General features: G+C 40.0%; 1 protein-coding gene across 1 annotated transcript in view; it reads left to right on the top strand.

Annotated features, from left to right (window-relative positions):
* Positions 1 to 21,170, top strand: part of DNAJC6 (DnaJ heat shock protein family (Hsp40) member C6) — a 151,926-nt gene that overhangs the window by 107,755 nt on the left and 23,001 nt on the right. The window contains exons 5-11 of the mRNA XM_061186480.1: positions 8,792 to 8,914; positions 12,889 to 13,022; positions 13,504 to 13,698; positions 14,601 to 14,718; positions 18,888 to 18,967; positions 19,848 to 20,041; positions 20,142 to 20,222. Coding sequence (XP_061042463.1) covers positions 8,792 to 8,914; positions 12,889 to 13,022; positions 13,504 to 13,698; positions 14,601 to 14,718; positions 18,888 to 18,967; positions 19,848 to 20,041; positions 20,142 to 20,222 — 925 coding nt within the window. The remainder of the gene's footprint in view (positions 1 to 8,791; positions 8,915 to 12,888; positions 13,023 to 13,503; positions 13,699 to 14,600; positions 14,719 to 18,887; positions 18,968 to 19,847; positions 20,042 to 20,141; positions 20,223 to 21,170) is intronic.

The following is a 21,170-nucleotide window of genomic DNA, read 5'->3' as shown; positions in this document are numbered from 1 at the left end:
GGTTCTTCAGCTACATCTGGATTTATTAATAAATAGAAAGGGGTTTTACACATTGGACCCTTTAAAAGTGAAACTTGATTTCAAATATGCAAAATGATAGCTGGTTGTGTGTACTGTGTATTGAGGATCTCAGCTTTGATGCCAGAACACATTTTCCTCCAAATTTTAGTTGCCATTAATAATCTCTGGGCGTCAGTTTCCTGATCAGTAAAAACTAGAAGAGAGTCTGTATGCTCTCTTAGACCACTTCCTGCCCTAATGGTCCGTAAGATAAGGGAGAATTTTGTGAAGGATTCTCTTTTCGCAGAGTGTTTCCAAAATAGGCAAGAGGTAACCCAGTGGTTCTTAAACTTCAGTGTACATCAGAATGTCCTAGAGGGCTTGTTAAACACCTGGGCCTGGCACTTCTGGTTCAGCAGAGGGGTGTGGTGAGAATCTGCATTGCTAACAACTTCCTGGGTGCTACTTCTACTGTTGCCCTGGGAGCCACTCTCTGAGAAGCACTGATAAAACCATTCTCAAGTGGTTTTGTCCAAATTCCCATTCTATGACGGAGATTTTAAATGCAGCTCTTTAATATTCCCTGTAGTTAACTGGCCTTCCACCTCTTATTCCATCTATTACCTAATTCAGAGCAAGTGAATTAGCATCCAACAAAAATGTGGGTAGCTATTTTATTTCTTTAATTCAGATGCAAATATTTTGAATTGATTTTTTCTTGTTTGGAGACTCAGTGCCATCATTTTCTTTCTTTCTTTTTTTCTGATTTGTTTTTTATTGAAGCATAGTTGATTTACAGTGCTGTGCCAATCTCTGCTCTACAGCAAAGTGACTGAGTGATACACGTAGTGCCATCATTTTCATAACTGAAGGACCATGGAACATCCTGTATAATATTTCATAGAAATTTTATTTAATCTTGAAATATTTGTGATAATCTGAAAAATTTTCCCTCTGGAAGTAAATAAAGATATAATATCATTATAGAAGCATTCATGCACATAAAGGTATCTCTTATATATATATATGATTTATAAAAGCAAGCTCTTTTATAAAGATATTTAAAGAAAGGCATCAATTAGTGTAACTACATATTTTGTGACCAGATTTAACAGTCTTACCGAAGAAACCAGGAATTGCATATGGAACATCTGCCCCAGACTGCTCTCACTTGCCCTAGAAGAGCAGGGAACACATTTATTTTATTTGCTACCTGGAACGGTGCCTGGCATGGCTAAGAAATGTTTCTCAGAAGAATGAATGTGCCAAGAATTGTTGAACACATAGATATCAAATAAAAATTTGATTCTTGGGACTTCCTTGGTGGCACAGTGGTTAAGAATCCACCTGCCAGTGCAGGGGACATGGGTTCGATCCCTGGTCTGGGAAGATCCCACACGCCGTGGAACAACTAAGCCCGTGCATCGCAACTACTGAGGCTGCGCGCCACAGCTACTGAAGCCCGCGCGCCCTAGAGCCCACGCGCCGCAACTACTGAGCCCACACGCCGCAACTGCTGAAGCCCGCGTGCTGCATCTACTGAAGCCCGCACGCCTAGAGCCCATGCTCTGCGACAAGAGAAACCACTGCAATGAGAAACCCACGCACTGCAACAAAGAGTAGCCCCTGCTCGCCACAACTAGAGAAAGCCCGTGCACAGCAATGAAGACCCAACGCAGCCAAAAAATAAAATTAATTAATTAATTAACTAAAAAAAGTTTGATTCTTATTCTCAAGGCACTTAAGCCTAGTTGGAGAGAGAAGTCAGGACGTTCTAAAGACAATAATATTTACAGTACCTACTGAGGGAGTTTAGTGAAGGGAGACAGCAGTGAGAGCTGGACCTTGACGCATGAGTCTTGTCTAGGTGAAAGGGGTGGGGTTATTTCTTCTCCATGCAAACTGTAGTCTATGTCTTACCAAGCTCCGCATGATCTGGCCTCTGTGCCTCTCTAGCTCATCTTTCACGGTGCTCCACTGCCTGAGAACCGTGCTCCCACCAGGGGAGACGCACCATCTCTTTACATGAGCTGCTCCCACTCCCTGAAAGGTCACGCATGCCACACCCCCACCCCTTCTTTGTTCGCCAAATTTCGCTAAGGGGAGGATTTCCACATACCACAAGGCTTTTCCAATTCTTTCCCCTAAAATGCAGGATTGCACTGCACCTTTAGCCCTTTATAGATAGTCCCAGAACTCTGCGGACTGGAAGAGGACCCTCTGACCTAGCTCCCTCAACCCTCAGTTGCATCTTAGAAGGGCAGTCCCACAGCCTTAGTATTTTCATCTTAGCTCTGTTTTTGATGTGGCTACATCTCTTTTCAAGTTCCGAGTCCTTTCTCTTCCCAGCACTAACACCGCAAATTGATTTGCGTCCCACTGTTGCGTGACTTAGAAAAGTGTTCTTGGGTCTCATCTTCCAGTCCTTGAGGACCAAAATCATTTTCTCCTCCTTCCACACCAGTGGAGTGCTAGGTCTGCAGTTAAATCTTATCTTAATAAATGTAGATGGCCAAGGCTTCTATAAATACCACTGTTGGAAAAGACCAAACACAAGACTGGTTTTATTTATAGACTCACAGGAGTCCAGCTCTGTCTATATCTCTGTGCCTTGAAGCCTGAACTCAGTCATTTTACCTTTTTATTATGTGACGTGTGTTTGGAGATAAAGATGGTGGTGACAGAGACAGGCTGTTTCCAGGAAGATTTTACTTTGCTGAGGGGCATCATTCTGTATTTTGATTCACTTTTAGGCTTAGAAACCACGTGGGTTGACAGGAATCATATGAAATAATTAAATAGCAATTTCTTAGTATTTGCATATGTAACAGAATGTTAAAATAGGACTCTGTGTTTAGTTTCAATTTTAGCAGCGGATTTGACTCAAAACAAAACACGGCAGATAGCCCTTCATTCAGAGTGCTAGAATACCTATTCAGGACTGCAGAGGAGATATTGAATGTCACTGTTTTGACTCTTCCTAGCCAGTATCCACCTTGAGGAAATAAACGTCCTGATGTTGACAGTGAAGTCCTGTAGACCAATGAGATGCATCATCTAAGCCAGATGTTCTGAATCTGAGTTTAAAAGACATGGATCCACTGTATATTTCGATCCATGCATGGGCTTCAGAGAGTTTAACCATCTGTTTTCACTCCTATTTTTTCTTTATTGTGGTAAAATACACATAACATAAACATACCATTTTAAGCATTTGTAAGTGTACAATTCAGCAGCATTAAATTCACTCACAGTATTCTGTAACCATCACCAGTATCTATACCCAAACCTTGTTCATCATCCCCCAAATAAACACTATAGCCATTTACTCTGTGTGTATGTGTGAGTGCACTGGTTCCATTTCTGCACAGAAGGTTTTATAGCTCTGCCCTAGAATGTCAGGAACTACTGCTTTACACATTTCTTGGTGTTGCTGTTGGCAATAAATGGAAAAGCGGATGAATGGCCACCAAGTCTAGCCTGCCCTAAAGTTCTTACATTCTGATAATGCTATTCCAGTGCCACTTTGAGCCTCCTTCCTCTGTCTAACCAGGAAGGGGTATGCTGAAGGAGCCCAGTTAGTAGCATTGAAAAGATAAACCCAGCTGGTTCTTTTAGAATCTTCTTTTATTTCGACTATTTCTAAACTGCATAATCTTGTAGAATTTCTTCCTCTTTGCAAAGAACTTAATTTTAGGAAAATATATGATCAACTTGGGTTTCTTAAAGGATTGTTTGAAGGTCACATTTTTTTTTCCTTTTTCCTTCCAGAATTCATCAAACAGGTCACCGTAGCTCCCAGTTGTTTCTGCTCTGGTTTGCTGGTTGGTGAAGGGAGTTGACCATAGCGGAGTGACTTTATAGATTATATTCATCTGTCCTCTGCCACTGTGCATCAGTGTAGGGACAGGAAATAATGGGGCAGAAAAAAATCCCTGGCCTGGGAGCCAGAGGACCAGGAAGCCCCACATTCTAGTTCTGCAGCCTTCAGTGAATTGAATGTCTTATTAACTGTGGTAAAAAAATAGCCATCACTTGATCCCATAACTATCTCACAAATGTAAGATGGAATTGTAGTTAATAATCATCAGACAGTATACAAATTTTTATTATTATTTTTTATTGAGGTGAAGTTCATATAATATGCACAAATTTTGAATTTTAAAAATTATCCTAGATTCGCATCTCAGCTGTTCCTCTTCTTGGGTAAGTTACTTCACCTCATCTAAAACTCAGTTTTCTCCCGTATAAAATGGAGATGACAATAAGGATTCCTATCTCACAAATAGAAAATTTTTCTGTATGTTTGCTGTAAGGAATACATTTGATAGCAATGTCTGGCTTAGAGTAAGCATTCAGTAAGTGGAAGCTATAATTACCATTAATAATAATAAAATGCCAAATAAATTATTGCCTGAAGTACTCCTGTCCTCCAAAAATGGTGTCAGATTCTTAAGACACTGGATATGGCTCTTCAGTCTGATTCTCCATAGCCCCTTTTGCTCTTATGCTCAGCAAATGGGATGCTTCTGTCGTCTCCTCTCGTGCTTGGGGAGACAGAAAGATGAAAACCAAATGGCATCCAGCCCTGGTGCTGTTCTGGCCTCCTTTCCCACTGGGTGCTATCATGGCAGCCTGTAATCCATATGGCGTTTTCTGATGCTCTACAGCTCTGGGAGGGGTTCAGAGAGACTGGAGGCAGCATCGTGAAGTGTCACCTGCCCAAGGATTGTGCTTGTCGCATGAAGCTGTGAACCTCACAGAGCTACAAAAATTGCTTGCAGGGATTGAATTCGTTTAAAAAATTTTTTTGAATTTGTTTGTGCCTTAAATGTTTTTCCCCTTTAGACAGAGCACATGCTTTTAAAAAATTCTAATTGTATGTTTGCTTAATGGAGTATAATTATATATCAAGTAAATATGTAATTATGCAATACTTTAAATTAATATTATTTACTTGATTGGTTTAATGATTCTGAACAATTAGCCTATTGTGCTAAGAACAATTTAGCCAGCTTTCAGCTGAAACTCATAGATATTGACATTTAGTGTTTGTAGGAGTGACATACAGTTTCTGAAAGGTTTAAAAATACTGCCTGAGGAAACAAATTTCCTACACTTTTACACGGTCGCAATCTAAAAAAAGCAACAAAATCGGTTCCTTCCTCAAGATATTTTACATGTAGACAAAGACAAATCTTTTTTTTTTTTTTAATTTCCAGGATTTAGATTTTTCTTTTCTTTTTTATTTATTTATTTATTTATGGCTGTGTTGGGTCTTCGTTTCTGTGCGAGGGCTTTCCCTAGTTGTGGCAAGCGGGAGCCACTCTTCATCGCGGTGCGCGGGCCTCTCACTATCGCGGCCTCTCTTGTTGCGGAGCACAGGCTCCAGACGCACAGTCTCAGTAATTGTGGCTTACGGGCCCAGTTGCTCCGTGGCATGTGGGATCTTCGCAGACCAGGGCTCGAACCCGTGTCCCCTGCATTGGCAGGCAGATTCTCAACCACTGCGCCACCAGGGAAGCCCGACAAATCTTATTGTAAGGAGAGATTGCCAAATAGGGTTCATTCCTTCGTTCTTTCACTCATTGATTCACTCAGCAAATACCTACTGAGTGCCTGCCATTGGAGTAGCACGCGGACTCTGGACTTGGGTTACAAAAATGAAAAATGGTCTCTCTTCTCATGGAGCTTAGTGTCTAGAGGGGGAGACAGACATAAACAGTTAATTTGAATACAATAAGTTGGCACTTACTGTGTTTACATTGTGCTCCTTAATTCTTACCACCATTTTTATTTTACATACAAGAGAGTTGAGGCTTGGAGAGGTTAGCAACTTGTCTAAGGTGAATCAGGTAGTCAGTGGTAAAGCTAAGGTGAAAACCCAACTGTGGCTTCACCATTTTGCTCTACTGGTGAAAGCTATAACAGATGAAAATGGACAAAGATGACTAAGATGACTAAGCCCTTCTGCCTGTGGGTGTTAGAGAAACTGTCAGAGACAAGAGAACACTTGAACTTCGGCTTTGGAGTATGAATAGAAATTTACCAAGGGAAGGAAAAACATCACAGGCAGGAAGCAGCTTGTATAAATGTACATTTTGTAATTCCTCTGATGGCAAAATTTTTCTTCCCAACTATTCTGTTTTTAATCAATATATTATTTCCATTCCTTGAGAACTTGTCAATGGGGAATCTATTTGAGGATAAAGAATGGGCCAGAAATAGATGCAAATCATGTTGGGTGAAAGGGGCAAGCTGTTATGGAGTTTATTTTTTTTTATTTTTTATTTTTTTAATTTATTTATTTTATTTATTTATTTTTGGCTGTGTTGGGTCTTTGTTGCTGTGCGTGGGCTTTCTCTAGTTGTGGCGAGCGGGGGCTACTCTTTGTTGTGGTGCGTGGGCTTCTCATTGCGGTGGCCTCTCCCGTTTTGGAGCATGGGCTCTAGGTGCATGGGCTTCAGTAGTTGCGGCATGCGGGCTTAGTACTTGTGGCTCACGGGGTCTAGAGCACAGGCTCAGTAGTTGTGGCAAACGGGCTTAGTTGCTCCGCGGCATGTGAGATCCTCCTGGACCAGGGCTCGACCCGTGTTCCCTGCACTGGCAGGCGGACTCTCAACCACTGCGCCACCAGGGAAGCCCTGTTATGGAGTTTAAATCGACAGAGGCCCAATACTGGGTCACCCTGGATTGTTTGGTAGCTTTGTTAGGCCTTTCATCTACTTTGTTTAATAAACTATACCTGTCATTCTCAAAGGTCTAGGAAAATTAATATCCTGGAAGGTCCCCTGACACTACCCACAATCATTTTGTAGGAAAAAAGTTACAAATTAACCAAAAAGAAGGGGGTTTTTGGCAGCCACAGAGAGAGAGAAACTCCATGTGTTTGCTTTCAGGTGTCAGCTCTAGAAACCACAGATAATTTCCCACTTATATTTTGACTAGTTATTATCTAGTTGCTAGAAAAGCATGAACCAAACAGATTATTCCTGCCTCTCTCTCCCCACTCCTAAATGTAAAGAATTTGGGATGTTTGGGTTTTCTTAGACCAGTGGTGTTAGTGTTGCAGAGCACTTCCTGATGACACCATCTGTGTAAAACCTGTTGTTTTCTCCAGAATTCCCTGTATCAGCCTATGGCACCTGCAATCCTTTTATCCTTTTATCCAGCCATTCAGGCTGAAAACCTAGCAGTCATCCTTGACTCCTTCCCCTCCACATACCCCTCCACACTCATGCACTGCCACCCTGTGATCAATCCCTGAGTCTTGTACAGGCATTCCACTTCCTCCCTATTTTTTGAATCCCTCAAGTCTTTGTGTGTCCCACTGCCACTCATCTAGCCTAAGCCACCATCATTTCTTACTTAGATTCCTAATATAGCCACCTGACCGTTCTCTCTGACTTTTGCCTTGTGTCATCTATATCTGTTCTCCATACTGGACCTTGAGAGGTCTTTGGAAAATGCAGATCTGAGAGTCACTCTCCTTCTTAAATACTTCTCTCAGTTCTTAACAAGGCCTGGTATGATCTGACCCTTCAGTCTATGATTTTGCCATATAGGGTTTCATTCATTTTTTCCAAACATAGCTAGCTCTATCTGACCTTAGGGCTTTATGCTGACAGTTACCTGATAAAATAATAATAATAATAATAGTAATGATAGCCAGTATTAATTGATCACTTTGTGTATGTCAGATACTGAGCTAAGCCCTTGAAATACATTCTCATGTAGTAGCCACAACCCTATAAGGCAGGTAGGTAGGTATCATTCATGACATTTTATGGAGAAAGGCTTAGAGAGGTCATGAAGTTTGCCTAAGTTTTTCCTTACTGTTAAATTAATAAATACCTAATCGATTGAGGCTCATGCCTAGAATTTTGAGGCAAATGATACTCTCAGCCAGTATACTGTTGTAGCAAAGTGACTTATACTCAGAAGACCTGGGTTGCAATGCTGGTACTGACCAGCAGTGTGACGTTAGACAAGACAACCTCTGAGAGTCAGTTTTCTTATCTGCAAAATAGAGATCATATTAGTACCTGTCTTATATGACTGTTGTACAGATCAGAGCCAAGCAGAATTCTAAGAACATAGCTGATATCCTATAATGTGTTAAAATGAACATGTGTGTTAGATGAATGAAAATGCTAGAGGTTGCCCCCATGAAGTTGTGGGTTCCCTCATTAAAAGAGGAAGAAATAAGACCCTTGAAAAAGCCTGTCTTTGGCTTATTCAGCAGCACTTTTTCGTGTTTTCACTTTTATCATCTTGGATAAAATTAGAGATAGTGCAGGATTTATAATGTAATCCTATAATTAAGCATCTAGTAGGCAAGTCAAAACATTTTATACTAAATAGAAATTAAATTCAGTGGAACATTGAACCTTTGAAATCCAAATATTGGACCTTTAAAAATCGAAATATGTATGTTAAATCATCTAGTTTAATTTAAAATGTTTTGGGTTGGCCAAAAAGTTCGTTCGGGTTTTTCCGTAAGAGCTTACAAAAACTCGAAGGAACTTTTTGGCCAACCCAATATAAAAAAAAACCCGAACGAACTTTTTGACCAACCCAATATTTCAAAATATGTTTACCGAAACAGAATTTTTAAATTAAAAAAATTGCAGGATTAAACTCTTCTTTCGGTGTTTGGACCCTGTTCCCAACTCTTTCTGCTGTATTAAAAGAGAACGTAGTATCACTTCCAGAAGTCGTTTGGTGTGCTCCCTGCCCATGGAGAGGAAGTCGCTTGGTGAATTCATTTCCTTCCGCTGTGTTCCTTTAGGTCTCAGAATGCAGTTGGCCCATCAGGCAGGCCCCCAGTCTGCACAACCTCTTTGCTGTGTGTCGGAATATGTATAACTGGCTACTACAGAACCCCAAAAACGTCTGTGTTGTCCATTGCTTGGTGAGTAACCTTTTCTTGTTGCTGTTGTGGCTATCATTTGTGCTGGTTTGGTTTGGTCAAATACAAATGACCTTACACAGACTGGTGAACAGGTAATGCTTAAGTTGAATAAGCATTTCTTAAGAACCCACTTAGGAATTAGGTGATATGAGGGATAAACTTATTATTTTTGCCCTAAAGCTCGAATACCAGTGGGAGAGGCAGATATGTATACAACCCACATAATACAGGGCCTCTGGAATGTGCTAACTGTTATAAAAGAGATATAAACAAGAGCTGTGGGTGCATAGGCAAAAATGCCATTGAGTTTTGGGTGAATAGAATTGACATAAGCACACTGGAATATTCTTTTCTTACCTTTATGTTTGAATAAAAATGAAATAAAAAGATATCTATGCCCTTATAAGTAGTCACATAGATTGACTGTATTTTATAGCAATTCGCAGTGGGACTGATGATTTTTCTGACCACTGACTTCCTAGAGTCCCTTTCCCCAACCCTTCCTCTGGAGGGCTCTTGCCTATTGTTTAAAACTCAACTTTAGGTAAAATCTTTTTTGACAATATGGACATTTGACCTATATATCTAAACGTCTTTGGATTTAAGCATTTCATATAGTGCATCATCATAATCTGGTGGCCCACCTGTTTCCCCACTAGACTGTGAGCATCCTGTGGGCAAGAACTGTGCCTTTTTTACTTTGGAATCCCAGGTATGAAAGATATGAATAAGCGATTGGATATATGAAGAAATGAGCACACAAATGAAATCTGAGCATAAATACTAGAACTATTCATTGCTTCTATAAACTTCAAGGTGTATTTTTTGCTATAATCTTAGTTGATGATTTTCCCCCTCTTTCTTGAGAGCCAGTTGGCTAAAAGAGGGATGAAAGCTGAGATTTTTTCTTCTTTCCATTTCACATCCCCAAATTCTTGGTAATAAAAGAAAAACACTTGGTGTTTCGTAGGAGTTTAATGTGAAAGGCCAAAGGGTTTTCCTTTCAGAGACAGAACAGATTGTATAAAGGACAGATTATTTTTAGAGACTAAGCAGCCTTTAGGTACTTTGGTGATTTTTTTCTTCACTCGAGAACTTTCTAAAAGTTCAGCGAGCCTAGGTCTGACACCTTTGTAAGAGAAGATGGCTCGAGAGAGACCAGAGGCTCCCAGTTCTAATGATACAATCATAACAAATAAAAACCCAATGAAGAAGAAAAAAGAAGAGACATACAAAGAGTGAAGACCTTATAGCCTGCCCTCTAGGCTTACTGAAAAAGGACATGCATGAGTTGGAAGTCTGCACCAAGTCTTTGGAAGTGGAATTGCAGCTGGAGGTGGGAGCATTTATTTTTATCCTATATATACTGCTGTTTTATTAAAAATAAGCATATATTCATCTTTTAACTAAAAAAACTAAGAAAACTTTAAAAAAGACCTGCATGGCCGATAAAAGGAGGGAACACATATCTAAGAGCCATGAGCCTGTTAAAAGAGTGTCAGGAAGATTAAATTCTAAAAAGAATTAAGATTGAGAAAAATGTCTTTTTAAAAAAAACTGTCCTTGGAATAAGGACAACAACAAATGCTGGAGGCACACGGTATAATCTTAAGTCCTTTATTCTGTTCCTTCATCGGGGGAACAGATGTCAAGCTAGAAAGTAAGTAACACTGATAATTAAGACAAAGCTGAGAGGTAGGGAGATAGTAAAAGAGCGTCACAGTACTTAAAAATAATCCACTCTCTAGACTTAAATTATGTGACAGAATGCTAAAAGCACTTGGAAAAGCAATTATGGGTTCCTTATGCAATATGAGGAAACAGGAAGAAGAGTGCCAGTCAAGCAAGGAGAGGAGATATTTTTCCAAAAGATGGAAGAGGTTGATACTGGAAAGTTACAGACTGGTGAGCCTGATGGCAATTCAAGGCGAAATTCTAACACAATTTGTGCACAGATGATTTTAAACTCTTAGAAAAAAGGAGTCCACATCGATTCATTATGAACACACATATCAAACCAACTGAACTTTCGGAACAAGACTAATAGATTAGTAGAGATAGTTTATTGGATTCCTGCGAGATATTTCCCCATTTCTTATATTCAAGATGGAGAAATTTGGGCTAAATTTTTATGCATTTGGACAAATATTGGCTGAATATTGCTTCCAAAGATAGGTGACTAATGGATCAGCATCCTCCCAGGAGAAGGTTGCATTTGGTTGCCCTTTTATTGACAGCTTTGAAAATGTGGAGGCAAGCTTATCAGTTTTCTCAGATTGGTCATTTAATAGAAACTACCAATGTGAAATTAAACACAGGATAAATGTAAAGTCCTGAATTCTGGTTCTAAAATATTAAGTGTATTTGTCTATTAACACATCATTTGAAAAAGAACTAACAGTTTTAGTGGCTAGAAAGATCAATAAGAGCTTATGGTGTGATTTAGCTTACATTTAAACTAGTTTAGCCTGGGGTTATGTTAATAAAAGCATAGTGTTCTTACCACACTAAGGAAGATGATATTTCCTCTCTAGTTTGGTCAGAGCACATCTTATATCTTGCATTTCACATCTGGGCAGCACATTTAAGGCTGTTGTTTTAAAACTGGAGTCTGTGCAGAGGAAGTCCACTGAATGATGATGCCTCTTAAAATGGACCATCAATTGAGGAAGAATTGAAGGGATTGGGTAGTAGTCAGGGTTCTCCAGAGAAGCAGAACTGACAGGATATGTGTAGAGATACATATGTAAGAGGAGATTTATTATAGGAATTGGCTCAAGTGATTCTGGAGGCCTAGAAGTCCCACAATCTACCTCCTGCAAGATGGAGAACCAGGAAAGCCAGTGGTAACATTTAGTCCATGTTTGAAGCCCTGAGAACCAAGGGGGCCGCTGGTGTAAGTCTGAAAACCAAGAGCTCCAATGTCCAAGAACAGGGAGAAGATGGAGGTCCCAGCTCAAGAAGACAAAGAGAATTCTTCCTTCCTTTGCCTTTTTGTTCTATTTGGACCCTCAACAGGTTGGATGATGCTAGCCCACTTTGGTGAGGGTGAATCTCTACTCAGTCTACTGATTCAAATGCTGATCTCTTCCAGAAACACCCTCACAGACACACCCAGAAATAATGTTTTACCAGCTCTTCGGGCATCTCTTAGTCCAATCAAGTTGAGACATAAAATTATCACAGATTGGGTGTGTTTTCAACCTGGAAAATAGAAAAGTTGATGGAAAGGGAGAGTATTTCAGATACGTGAAGGGTTGTCCCAGGGAGAAAGGAGTAGGTTTACACTTTGTCCTGAGAGAAGGAAGAATGGGGATCGTTGAGTGGAAGAGACTGCAACTCAGCATATTCAGTATAAGGAAGAACTTTGTGAAGTTCGTCCAGAAGCAGGATGCTCCTTGTCACTTAAAGTATTCTAGAAGAAGCTGCTCACCATCTGTCAGGAATGTTATCGCTTGCATTCCTTTACTGAGTGCGGTTGAATCAGGTGAAGCTTCTTTATTTTATATCAATCTAGGAACATAACTTAGGGTAAAATACACACATCGCATATTCCAAAAAGCAGTATTTGCCTAACCTGAGAACTCTTTACCTTCTGCCTAAACTGAGAGACCTCAACTGTTAGTTCTGATCCTACAAGCCCAAAGTTACTTTGAAGACTAGATTATTTTTCAGTAAATATGTACAAATCAAATTTATATTGCTGGTTTCTTAGGTTAGCAGAGAGTCAATTGTATCCTAAGAATCAGTCTTCCCTTGCTGCTTTGTGATTTAAATAGCTGGGACAGATTTGGGTTTTCAAGTGAACAATTTTGAACTGACAGGCACCTCTAGTTAAGATTTCTCTCCGCCACACCCGACACCCAGACTCCCCACCCTTAACCTCTTTCTTTTAATTGCAAGTACAGCCACTCTCAGTGTTGAGTGCCTGACCGATCCATGTTTATGACAGGTTTATACGTTTTCTTTGCTAGGATGGACGGGCAGCATCATCAATTCTGGTTGGCGCTATGTTCATTTTCTGTAATCTCTACTCTACTCCTGGCCCAGCCGTTCGGTTACTCTACGCAAAGCGACCAGGAATCGGACTTTCGCCATCCCACAGGAGGTAAAGTCAGCTAGATGCAGGGTTGGCGCAGACATGGTCGAATTTGTATCATGTCCCAAAAAAAGGGAAAAAACCTTTTTAGATAATTGATGTATTGTCTTCTCTTTGGGCACAGTTTCTTCTTTCTCTTATTTAAACTGCATCTGATGATAAATTCTGATTTTTTTTTCCAAAGCTAGCCCTTAACTGATAAATTTAATCTGCTAGATCAAATATTGAGCTAGTGTAAAACACCCATAAGCTTTTTCATTTAATAAATACCCCTTTATCAGCTCTTCGGGGGAAAGTGCAGCAGTGTCACTAGATAAAAGCTTTCCTAAATTATTGGCAGCATTCTCTTTTGCCAGTTAATGTTTGAAGAATTAACACAGTAAATTTTTATTGTAGGTTAATAATTTATGAGAACAAACTTTATAGCAAATTGACTGCTTATTTCTTCTGCTGTGGTCGGCACCAACAGAATGTCTGTCTTGTGTTTTAGGTACCTGGGCTACATGTGTGACCTCCTAGCAGACAAACCCTACCGCCCTCACTTCAAGCCTCTCACTATTAAGTCGATCACTGTCAGTCCAGTTCCTTTTTTCAACAAACAGAGAAATGGATGTCGCCCTTACTGTGATGTACTGATTGGAGAAACCAAAATATATACAACTTGTGCAGATTTTGAACGAATGAAGTAAGTCATGATACTTTTCTTCATTTCTTCTTGTGAACTGCTCCATTCCTGTGTAAGTTGGATCCTGTTCTTCCTTTGAGGACTACATTATGAAATGGCTGATATTTTTTAAAATGTTCAATATAGGTAGTAATCATAGAAAAGCACAATTAAATCAAGGGATGCCATAGCCCCCCTTCAAATGGTGATACAAACTAAGGGACTAACATGAGCTATAATGAGGGTTAAGACAGTGGTGTAGCGCAGAAGACCTGGACATTTAAGAAGGAGATGACCTTGATAAGAATTGGTGGTGATAATGGAAGAATCAGGAATGAATGAGGTTTCTAGGTGAGCAACTAGGTAGATGGTTATATAATTAAAAAGTTATAGAATCTATAATAAAGAGCAAGTGCCGGTGGGAGGTGGTGGGAGATATGGAAGAAGGGACTGGATGATAACAGAAAATGAAATTAATTTGAAATAGATTGAATTTCAAAATTGGTATACGAGATACTCACAGAGCATCTCACTGCTGTTTCTATATTGATCTCAGTTGGACTTATTTGTTCTCTCTCTGTTTTTATCATAAATTTACAGTTAGGGAAAGGTAAATACATCAGGGCTACATGTATTTGGGGAAAACGATTTCTGCTAATGGGCAATTGATTTATCAAGAAATCAGAATGGGATGGAGAGAGAGGACCTGGCATAAGACCAGCGGCATCCTGTGGCAGAACCAGTTTGCATCCAGTTGGCACTGGCTGTGCTCCTGACTTTGCTTAAGATAAGAAATGGTTCCGGGGTTCAGGCCTGGGCAAACAGGTGCCTTGGCCAGAGCCACAGAAGACTGTGCCTGTATACCTGTGTTACTGTGCCAAATTAGACTCTCTTTCAGTGTATGCTTTTGTCTCTGTTTAAAGAGAATACCGTGTCCAAGATGGAAAAATCTTCATTCCCTTGAGCATCACTGTGCAAGGAGATGTGGTTGTTTCCATGTATCACTTGAGGTCAACCATTGGAAGCCGGCTACAGGCTAAGGTATGGTTTCAGAAAGAATTATGACATAAGCTCAGCTGATCCTTTAATAGGAGTGTACATCACTTTGGGCTTGAGTGACTTCTGGTTTTAGGATCAGAAAAAACATTTAAAGATTACCTTTGGAAACAACCTAAATGTCCGTCGACAGATATGGATAAAGAAAATGTGGTATAGGGACTTCCCTGGTGGCACAGTGGTTAAGACTCCCCCTGCCAATGCAGGGGACATGGGTTCGATCCCTGGTCTGGGAAGATCCCACATGCTGCGGAGCAACTAAGCCTGTGCACTACAACTACTGAGCCTGCGCTCTAGGGCCCACATGCCACAACTACTGAGCCCGTGTGCCACAGCTACTGAAGCCTGCACACCTAGAGCCCGTGCTCCGCAACAAGAGAAGCCACTGCAAATGAGAAGCCCGCGCACTGCAACGAAGAGTAGCCCCCACTCTTGCCGCAACTAGAGAAAGCCCGTGCGCAGCAACGAAGACCCAATGCAGAGAGAAAAAAAAAAAAGAAAAAGGAAAAGAAAATGTGGTGTATATATGTATATATAAATATATATATATAAAAATTCGATTTTATATACATATATAATGGAATACTACTCAGCCATAAAAAAGAATGAAATAATGCCATTTGCAGCAACATGGATGAACTTAGAGATGATCATACTAAATGCAGTAAGCCAGGAAGAGAAAGACAAATACCATATGATATTACTTATATATGGAATCTAAAATATGACACAAATGAACTTATCTACGAGACAGAAACAGACTCACAGACATAGCAAACAGACTTGTGGTTGCCAAGGGGGTGGGGGAGGGATGGATTGGGAGTTTGGGATTAGCAGAAGCAAACTATTATATATAGAATGGATAAGCAACAAGGTCCTACTGTATAGCACAGGGAACTATGTTCAATATCCTGTGATAAACCATAATGGAAAAGAATATAAAAAAGAATGTATATAGATGTATAACTGAATCACTTTGCTGTGCAGCAGAAACGGACACAACATTGTAAATCAACTATACTTCAATAAAAAAAAGAAACCTGAAAAAAAAAAAAAAAGATTACTTCTGCTCATTGCCTTCATTTTACAGGGGAAGAAACTAAGCCTCAGAGGTTTTGACTTGCCCAGATGGTTTTGCCAGAACGTGGAAGCCCAAGAACTAAAGAGCAAACCTTGCTCTTTAGAAACTTGTGCCTTTTTTATAGTGCCCTATTTGGATCGGGGTGAGAGGAGCTATTTCTATTGAGGATGTGGGATTAAGTAATTATACTTTTTCAATTTTTAAATTGAGATAAAATTTACATAACATAAAATTCACCCTTTTGAAGTGTACAGTACAGTTATTTTTAGTATTTTCAAAGAGTTGTGCAACACCGCTAATTCCCAAACATTTTCAACACCCACAAAAGGAACTCTACACCTCTTAGCAGCCACTGTCCATTCCTCCTCCTCCGTTCCCTAGGCAACCAGGAATCTACTTTCTGTTTCTGTGGATTTGCCTATTTTGGACATTTCATATAAATGGAATCATACAATGTGTGGTCTTTTGTGACTGGCTTCTTTCACTTAGCCTAATGTTTTCAAGGTTCATCCATGTTGTAGCATATATCAATACTTCTTTATATACCCAGATAATATTCCATTGCACGGTTATATAGCTTTTATTAATCTCTTCATCATTTGATGAACATTTAAGTTATTGCCACTGTTTGGATATCACAAATAACGCTACAAGTAATTGCATTTAAAAAAATTTTTATTTATTAAAGTACAGTTGACTTAAAATGTTACATTAGTTTCAAGTGTACAACACAGTGATTCATTATTTTTATAGATTGCACACCATACAGAGTTATTATAAAATATTGACTATATTCCCTGTACTATACATTACATCCTTGTGACTTATTTATTTATTTATTTTTTATTGGAGTAAAATTGCTTTACAGTGTTGTGTTAGTTTCTGCTGTACAATGAAGTGAATCAGCTATATGTATACATATATCCCCTCCCTCTTGGACCTCCCTCCCACCCCCACCATCCCACCCATCTAGGTCGTCACAGAGCACCGAGCTGAGCTCCCTGTGCTATATAGCAGGTTCCCACTAGCTGTCTATTTTACACATGTAGTGTATTTATGTTAAACCCAGTCTCCCAATTCATCTCACCCTCCCCTTCCCCCCCCATGTCCACATGTCCGTTCTCTACATCTGCGTCTCTATTCCTGCCCTACAGATAGGTTCAAAAACAGAAATATAGATCAGTGGTTCAGGATAGAAAGCCCAGGGATAAACCCATGGACATACAGTCACCTAATTTATGACAAAGGAGGCCAGAATATACAATGGAGAAAAGACAGCCTCTTCAATAAATGGTGCTGGGAAAACTGGACAGCTACATGTAAAAGAATGAAATTAGAACACTCCCTAACACCATACACAAAAATAAACTCCAAATGGATTAAAGACCTAAATGTAAGACTGGACACTATAAAACTCTTAGAAGAAAATGTAGGAAAAACGCTCTTTGATGTAAACCACAGCAAGTTCTTTTTTGACCCACATCCTAGAGTAATGAAAATAAAAACAAAAATAAACAAATGGGACCTAATGAAATTTAAAAGCTTTTGCACAGCAAAGGAAACCATAAACAAGATGAACAGACAACCCTCAGAGTGGGAGAAAATATTTGCAAATGAAGCAATGGACAAAGGATAAATCTCCAAAATATACCAACAGCTCATGGAGCTCAATATCAAAAACACAGACAACCCAATTAAAAAATGGGCGGGTGACTTATTTATTTTATAACTGGAAATTTGTGCCTCTTAATCCCCTTCACCTATTTCATCCTTCTCCCCTGTGACAACCACTAGTTTGTTCCATGTGTCTGTGAGTCTGTTTCTGTTTTGTTAAGTTTGTTCATTTGTTTTGTTTTCAGAGTCCACATATAAGTAAAGCATACAATATTTACCTCTGTCTGACTTATTTCACTAGGTATAACACCCTCCAGGTCTATGCATGGTGTTGCAAGTGGCAAGATTTCGTTCTTTTTTATGGCTGAGTAACAACCATATATTACATTTTCTTTATCCATTCATCTGTCAGTGGGCTCTTAGGTTGCTTCCATATCTTGGCTGTTGTGAATAATGCTGCTATGAACTCAATGTTAAAAAAAAAAAAAAAAAAACCCCACAATTTAAAAATGGGCAGAAGACCTAAAAAGGCCTTTTTTCCCAAAGAAGACATACAGATGGCCAACAGACACATGCAAAGATGCTCAACATCACTAATCATCAGGGAAACACAAATCAAAACCACAGTGAGTTATCACCTCACACCCATCAGAATGGCTATTTTCAAAAAGACTAGAAATAACAAGTGTTATTATGGCAAAGGTGTGGAGAAAAGGGCACCCTAGTACACTGTTGGGAGGGATGTAAATTGCTACACCAATATGGAAAACAGTATGGAGTCCCCCCCGCCGCGCCCCCTCGCCCAAATTAAAAGTAGAACTACCACATGATCCTGCAATTTCACTCCTGGGTATCTATCTGAAGAAAGTGAAAACACTAATTCGAAAAGGTATATGCACCCTAATGTTCATAGCAAGTAATTGTATTTTAATTCATTAAATATTTGCTAAGTACGTACTCTAGGGGTTTAGGATTGACAAGAGTAAAACTGTATCTCTGCCTTTAAGGAGCTCAGGGGAGATTCACACATGTACAAATATCCACTACCATTGTAGAGGTACGATGAGATGTCATAATGGGAGCAGTTTGTTTTATCCAGTGGTGGTTCAGAAAGGCTACAGAGGATGTGACCTTTCAAGGTGGTCCTTGAAGGATGAGTTCATCAGGTTGGAGCAGGGGCATCCTGGACAGAAGGAATGGGATGAGTCAAAGTATGGCAAGGTGTAAGAACATAGGGCATTAGCAGATAAAGGAACGGCTTGCCAAGGCAGAGTTCGTGGAGAGGAGAGGCTAGAAATGAAGCTGGGTCAGCTCCAAATGAGGAGGTTGTTTAATATTCCTAGAAAACAAAGATGCAGATATAGAAACAGTTGATGGTGTATGACTCCCCCAAACATAATCTTTTGATCTGATTCCCTTTTCACTGATTGACTGTAATGTGCTTCTCTCGTATTTTTAGGTGACCAACACTCAGATATTCCAGCTTCAGTTTCATACTGGATTCATTCCACTGGACACAACAGTTTTAAAGTTCACCAAGTGAGTGCTACTTGGGCCAAAATCCCTTTTCAATCCAAGCAGCTGTGAAATGCTAGGAGTCGAGTGCTAAAGGCTCATTATTGCCATGCTGCAGCTTCCCCCCAAATCCTGTGCTTCAGGGCTGTAGCGTGTGGCTTAGCAACATACAGAGGCTGGTTGCATTTTATAACTTTCAGTTGGGTGTGAGTTGTCCTAAACACAAGTGGATCAGACTTCAAATTGAAAGGTCTAAAATACCATCTGAGGGAACAAGAGTGAACAAAGAGGGAACAAAGTTTCAATACTGTGATCCTTTGCATCTGTGTATCCCTTTGTGTTTTGCAACATGGAAGGCAGTGGAATCAGCAGTGTGATATGAGCAATGACCCAGCAGAATGGATGCCAGGCCACAGCACTGAAGCAGGGTCCTGGGGGACCCCCTGCACCAAATATTATAGCACCCTTAGTTGCTATATTAAAGTGTGGCCTAGAGAACTCAAGGGGGTGGCTGAAGGTGGGGTGATAGGTGGGAGTTGCTGGGGTCAGCTTAGGAGTAGACATTCAAGAGCTCAAGGTGGTAGCTCTGGGCTTATTTCACTCTTTTAACAACTGGTTTGGTCATGCCAGTGCATACTGTCTGGATATATCCGCCCTGCTATCTAGAATGCTTTCACATGCAGTAGTATTTAAATTCTATGGGTAAGCATTATTTTCCTCTTTTCTCTAGATACAGAAACTGAGACTCAGAAAAGTAAATTCTCTTATCTGGTTAATGGTTGATTTTTCCCTAGAAATGCGTCTCAGAGTGAAACTAAGAATCAATCTACAATGGTTTCTGTGCTGAACATCATACTGGTTCCATTGTTTTTCACTGATCTTATTCTTTTAAATCCCTATTTAGGCCTGAGTTGGATGCATGTGATGTACCAGAAAAATATCCTCAGCTATTTCAGGTGACTCTGGATGTAGAACTACAGCCCCATGACAAAGTGATAGACTTAACCCCCCCATGGGAACATTACTGCACAAAAGATGTCAACCCCAGCATCCTCTTCTCTTCTCACCAGGAGCATCAAGATACTCTGGTCTTAGGAGGTATGAGTCACCTGGTGGTTTTGTTTTCAGGACGAAGCCTCTGTGTGATTTATCACATTGACTTATTTCCTGTGTTTCCTTGATGTCTTTTGTCTTATAGGACAGGCTCCAATAGACATCCCTCCAGACAACCCCAGACATTTTGGGCAAGGTGGCTTCTTTTCCACTCTCTGTTGGCAAGGTACTTCCAAGCATTTCTTCCAAGTTACATGGTTAGGTGGTTAAGTTACGTGGTTCTTCTATATATAAAGAGGATTAGTCCTCGAAGCAGCCTAAAGTAAAGCAGCATTTAGAAGTCATCCACCCAGGGTCTTCCTTGTTTCACATTCTTCCTGCTCATTCCTTTTCCAAATCAGGAGCTTCCCTACTTTGAACTCCATGGATGCTCTTAGATTGATGCAAAAGGCCATTTTAAGCTGAACTTTATCTTTTCTGTCTATGCAGTGTTTTGGATCACATCTTTCCTGGATTTATGAATAATCATGATATTTTCTAGGATGTCCCTTTACACTGCTGACACACAAAGAAATTAAGAAAGGACTCTATCTCCTGCCCTTAAAAATATAAACTCTGGCACACCACTCCACCCACCCCACCCAGGGCTCTAACCACTAGCAGGGCAGAGGTGAGCTTCCCCTGGTACGGGGAAGGCAAACACTTTGCCTACATATCTCTGCTACTTGCTTTAACAACCTTGGCAGAAATTGGGCTCGATCACAGTATCCTTTTTTGCCAAACCTGGAGATGTGTTTAGAATCCTCCCCGATGTGACACTTCAGACTGCTACCATTAGTAGACTAGCATTGGCATTCTGATCTATACCCATTCGCCATCCTTGTTTCAGAGTTTGCTGAGGTTAACTGCAAAGTTCAATCTAGAACTCCATAGTAAGGACTTTCTTAAGAAAAGGGTAGGAAACTGGCTATGGTGATAATGTACTTAAAATCCTCTTGATTGACCTTCCTTTGCCATGTAAACATAAGACAGTATTCCCATTGCCTACACAGAGTTTTCCATGTTTGATAAAAAAATTGTTCATAGCATTCCTTTGAATCGAAGGCTTGCTTTCAGAATTTTCTACTGAGAAATGGGACCAATAACATTTAAAAAATTGGAAAACCCAGTGAAA

This window comes from Eubalaena glacialis, chromosome 3 (assembly GCF_028564815.1).
Source record: "Eubalaena glacialis isolate mEubGla1 chromosome 3, mEubGla1.1.hap2.+ XY, whole genome shotgun sequence".
NCBI classification, from domain to species: Eukaryota; Metazoa; Chordata; class Mammalia; order Artiodactyla; family Balaenidae; genus Eubalaena; species Eubalaena glacialis.
The sequence above is the reverse complement of the archived record's forward strand: the minus strand, read 5'-3'. Positions and strand labels throughout refer to the sequence as shown.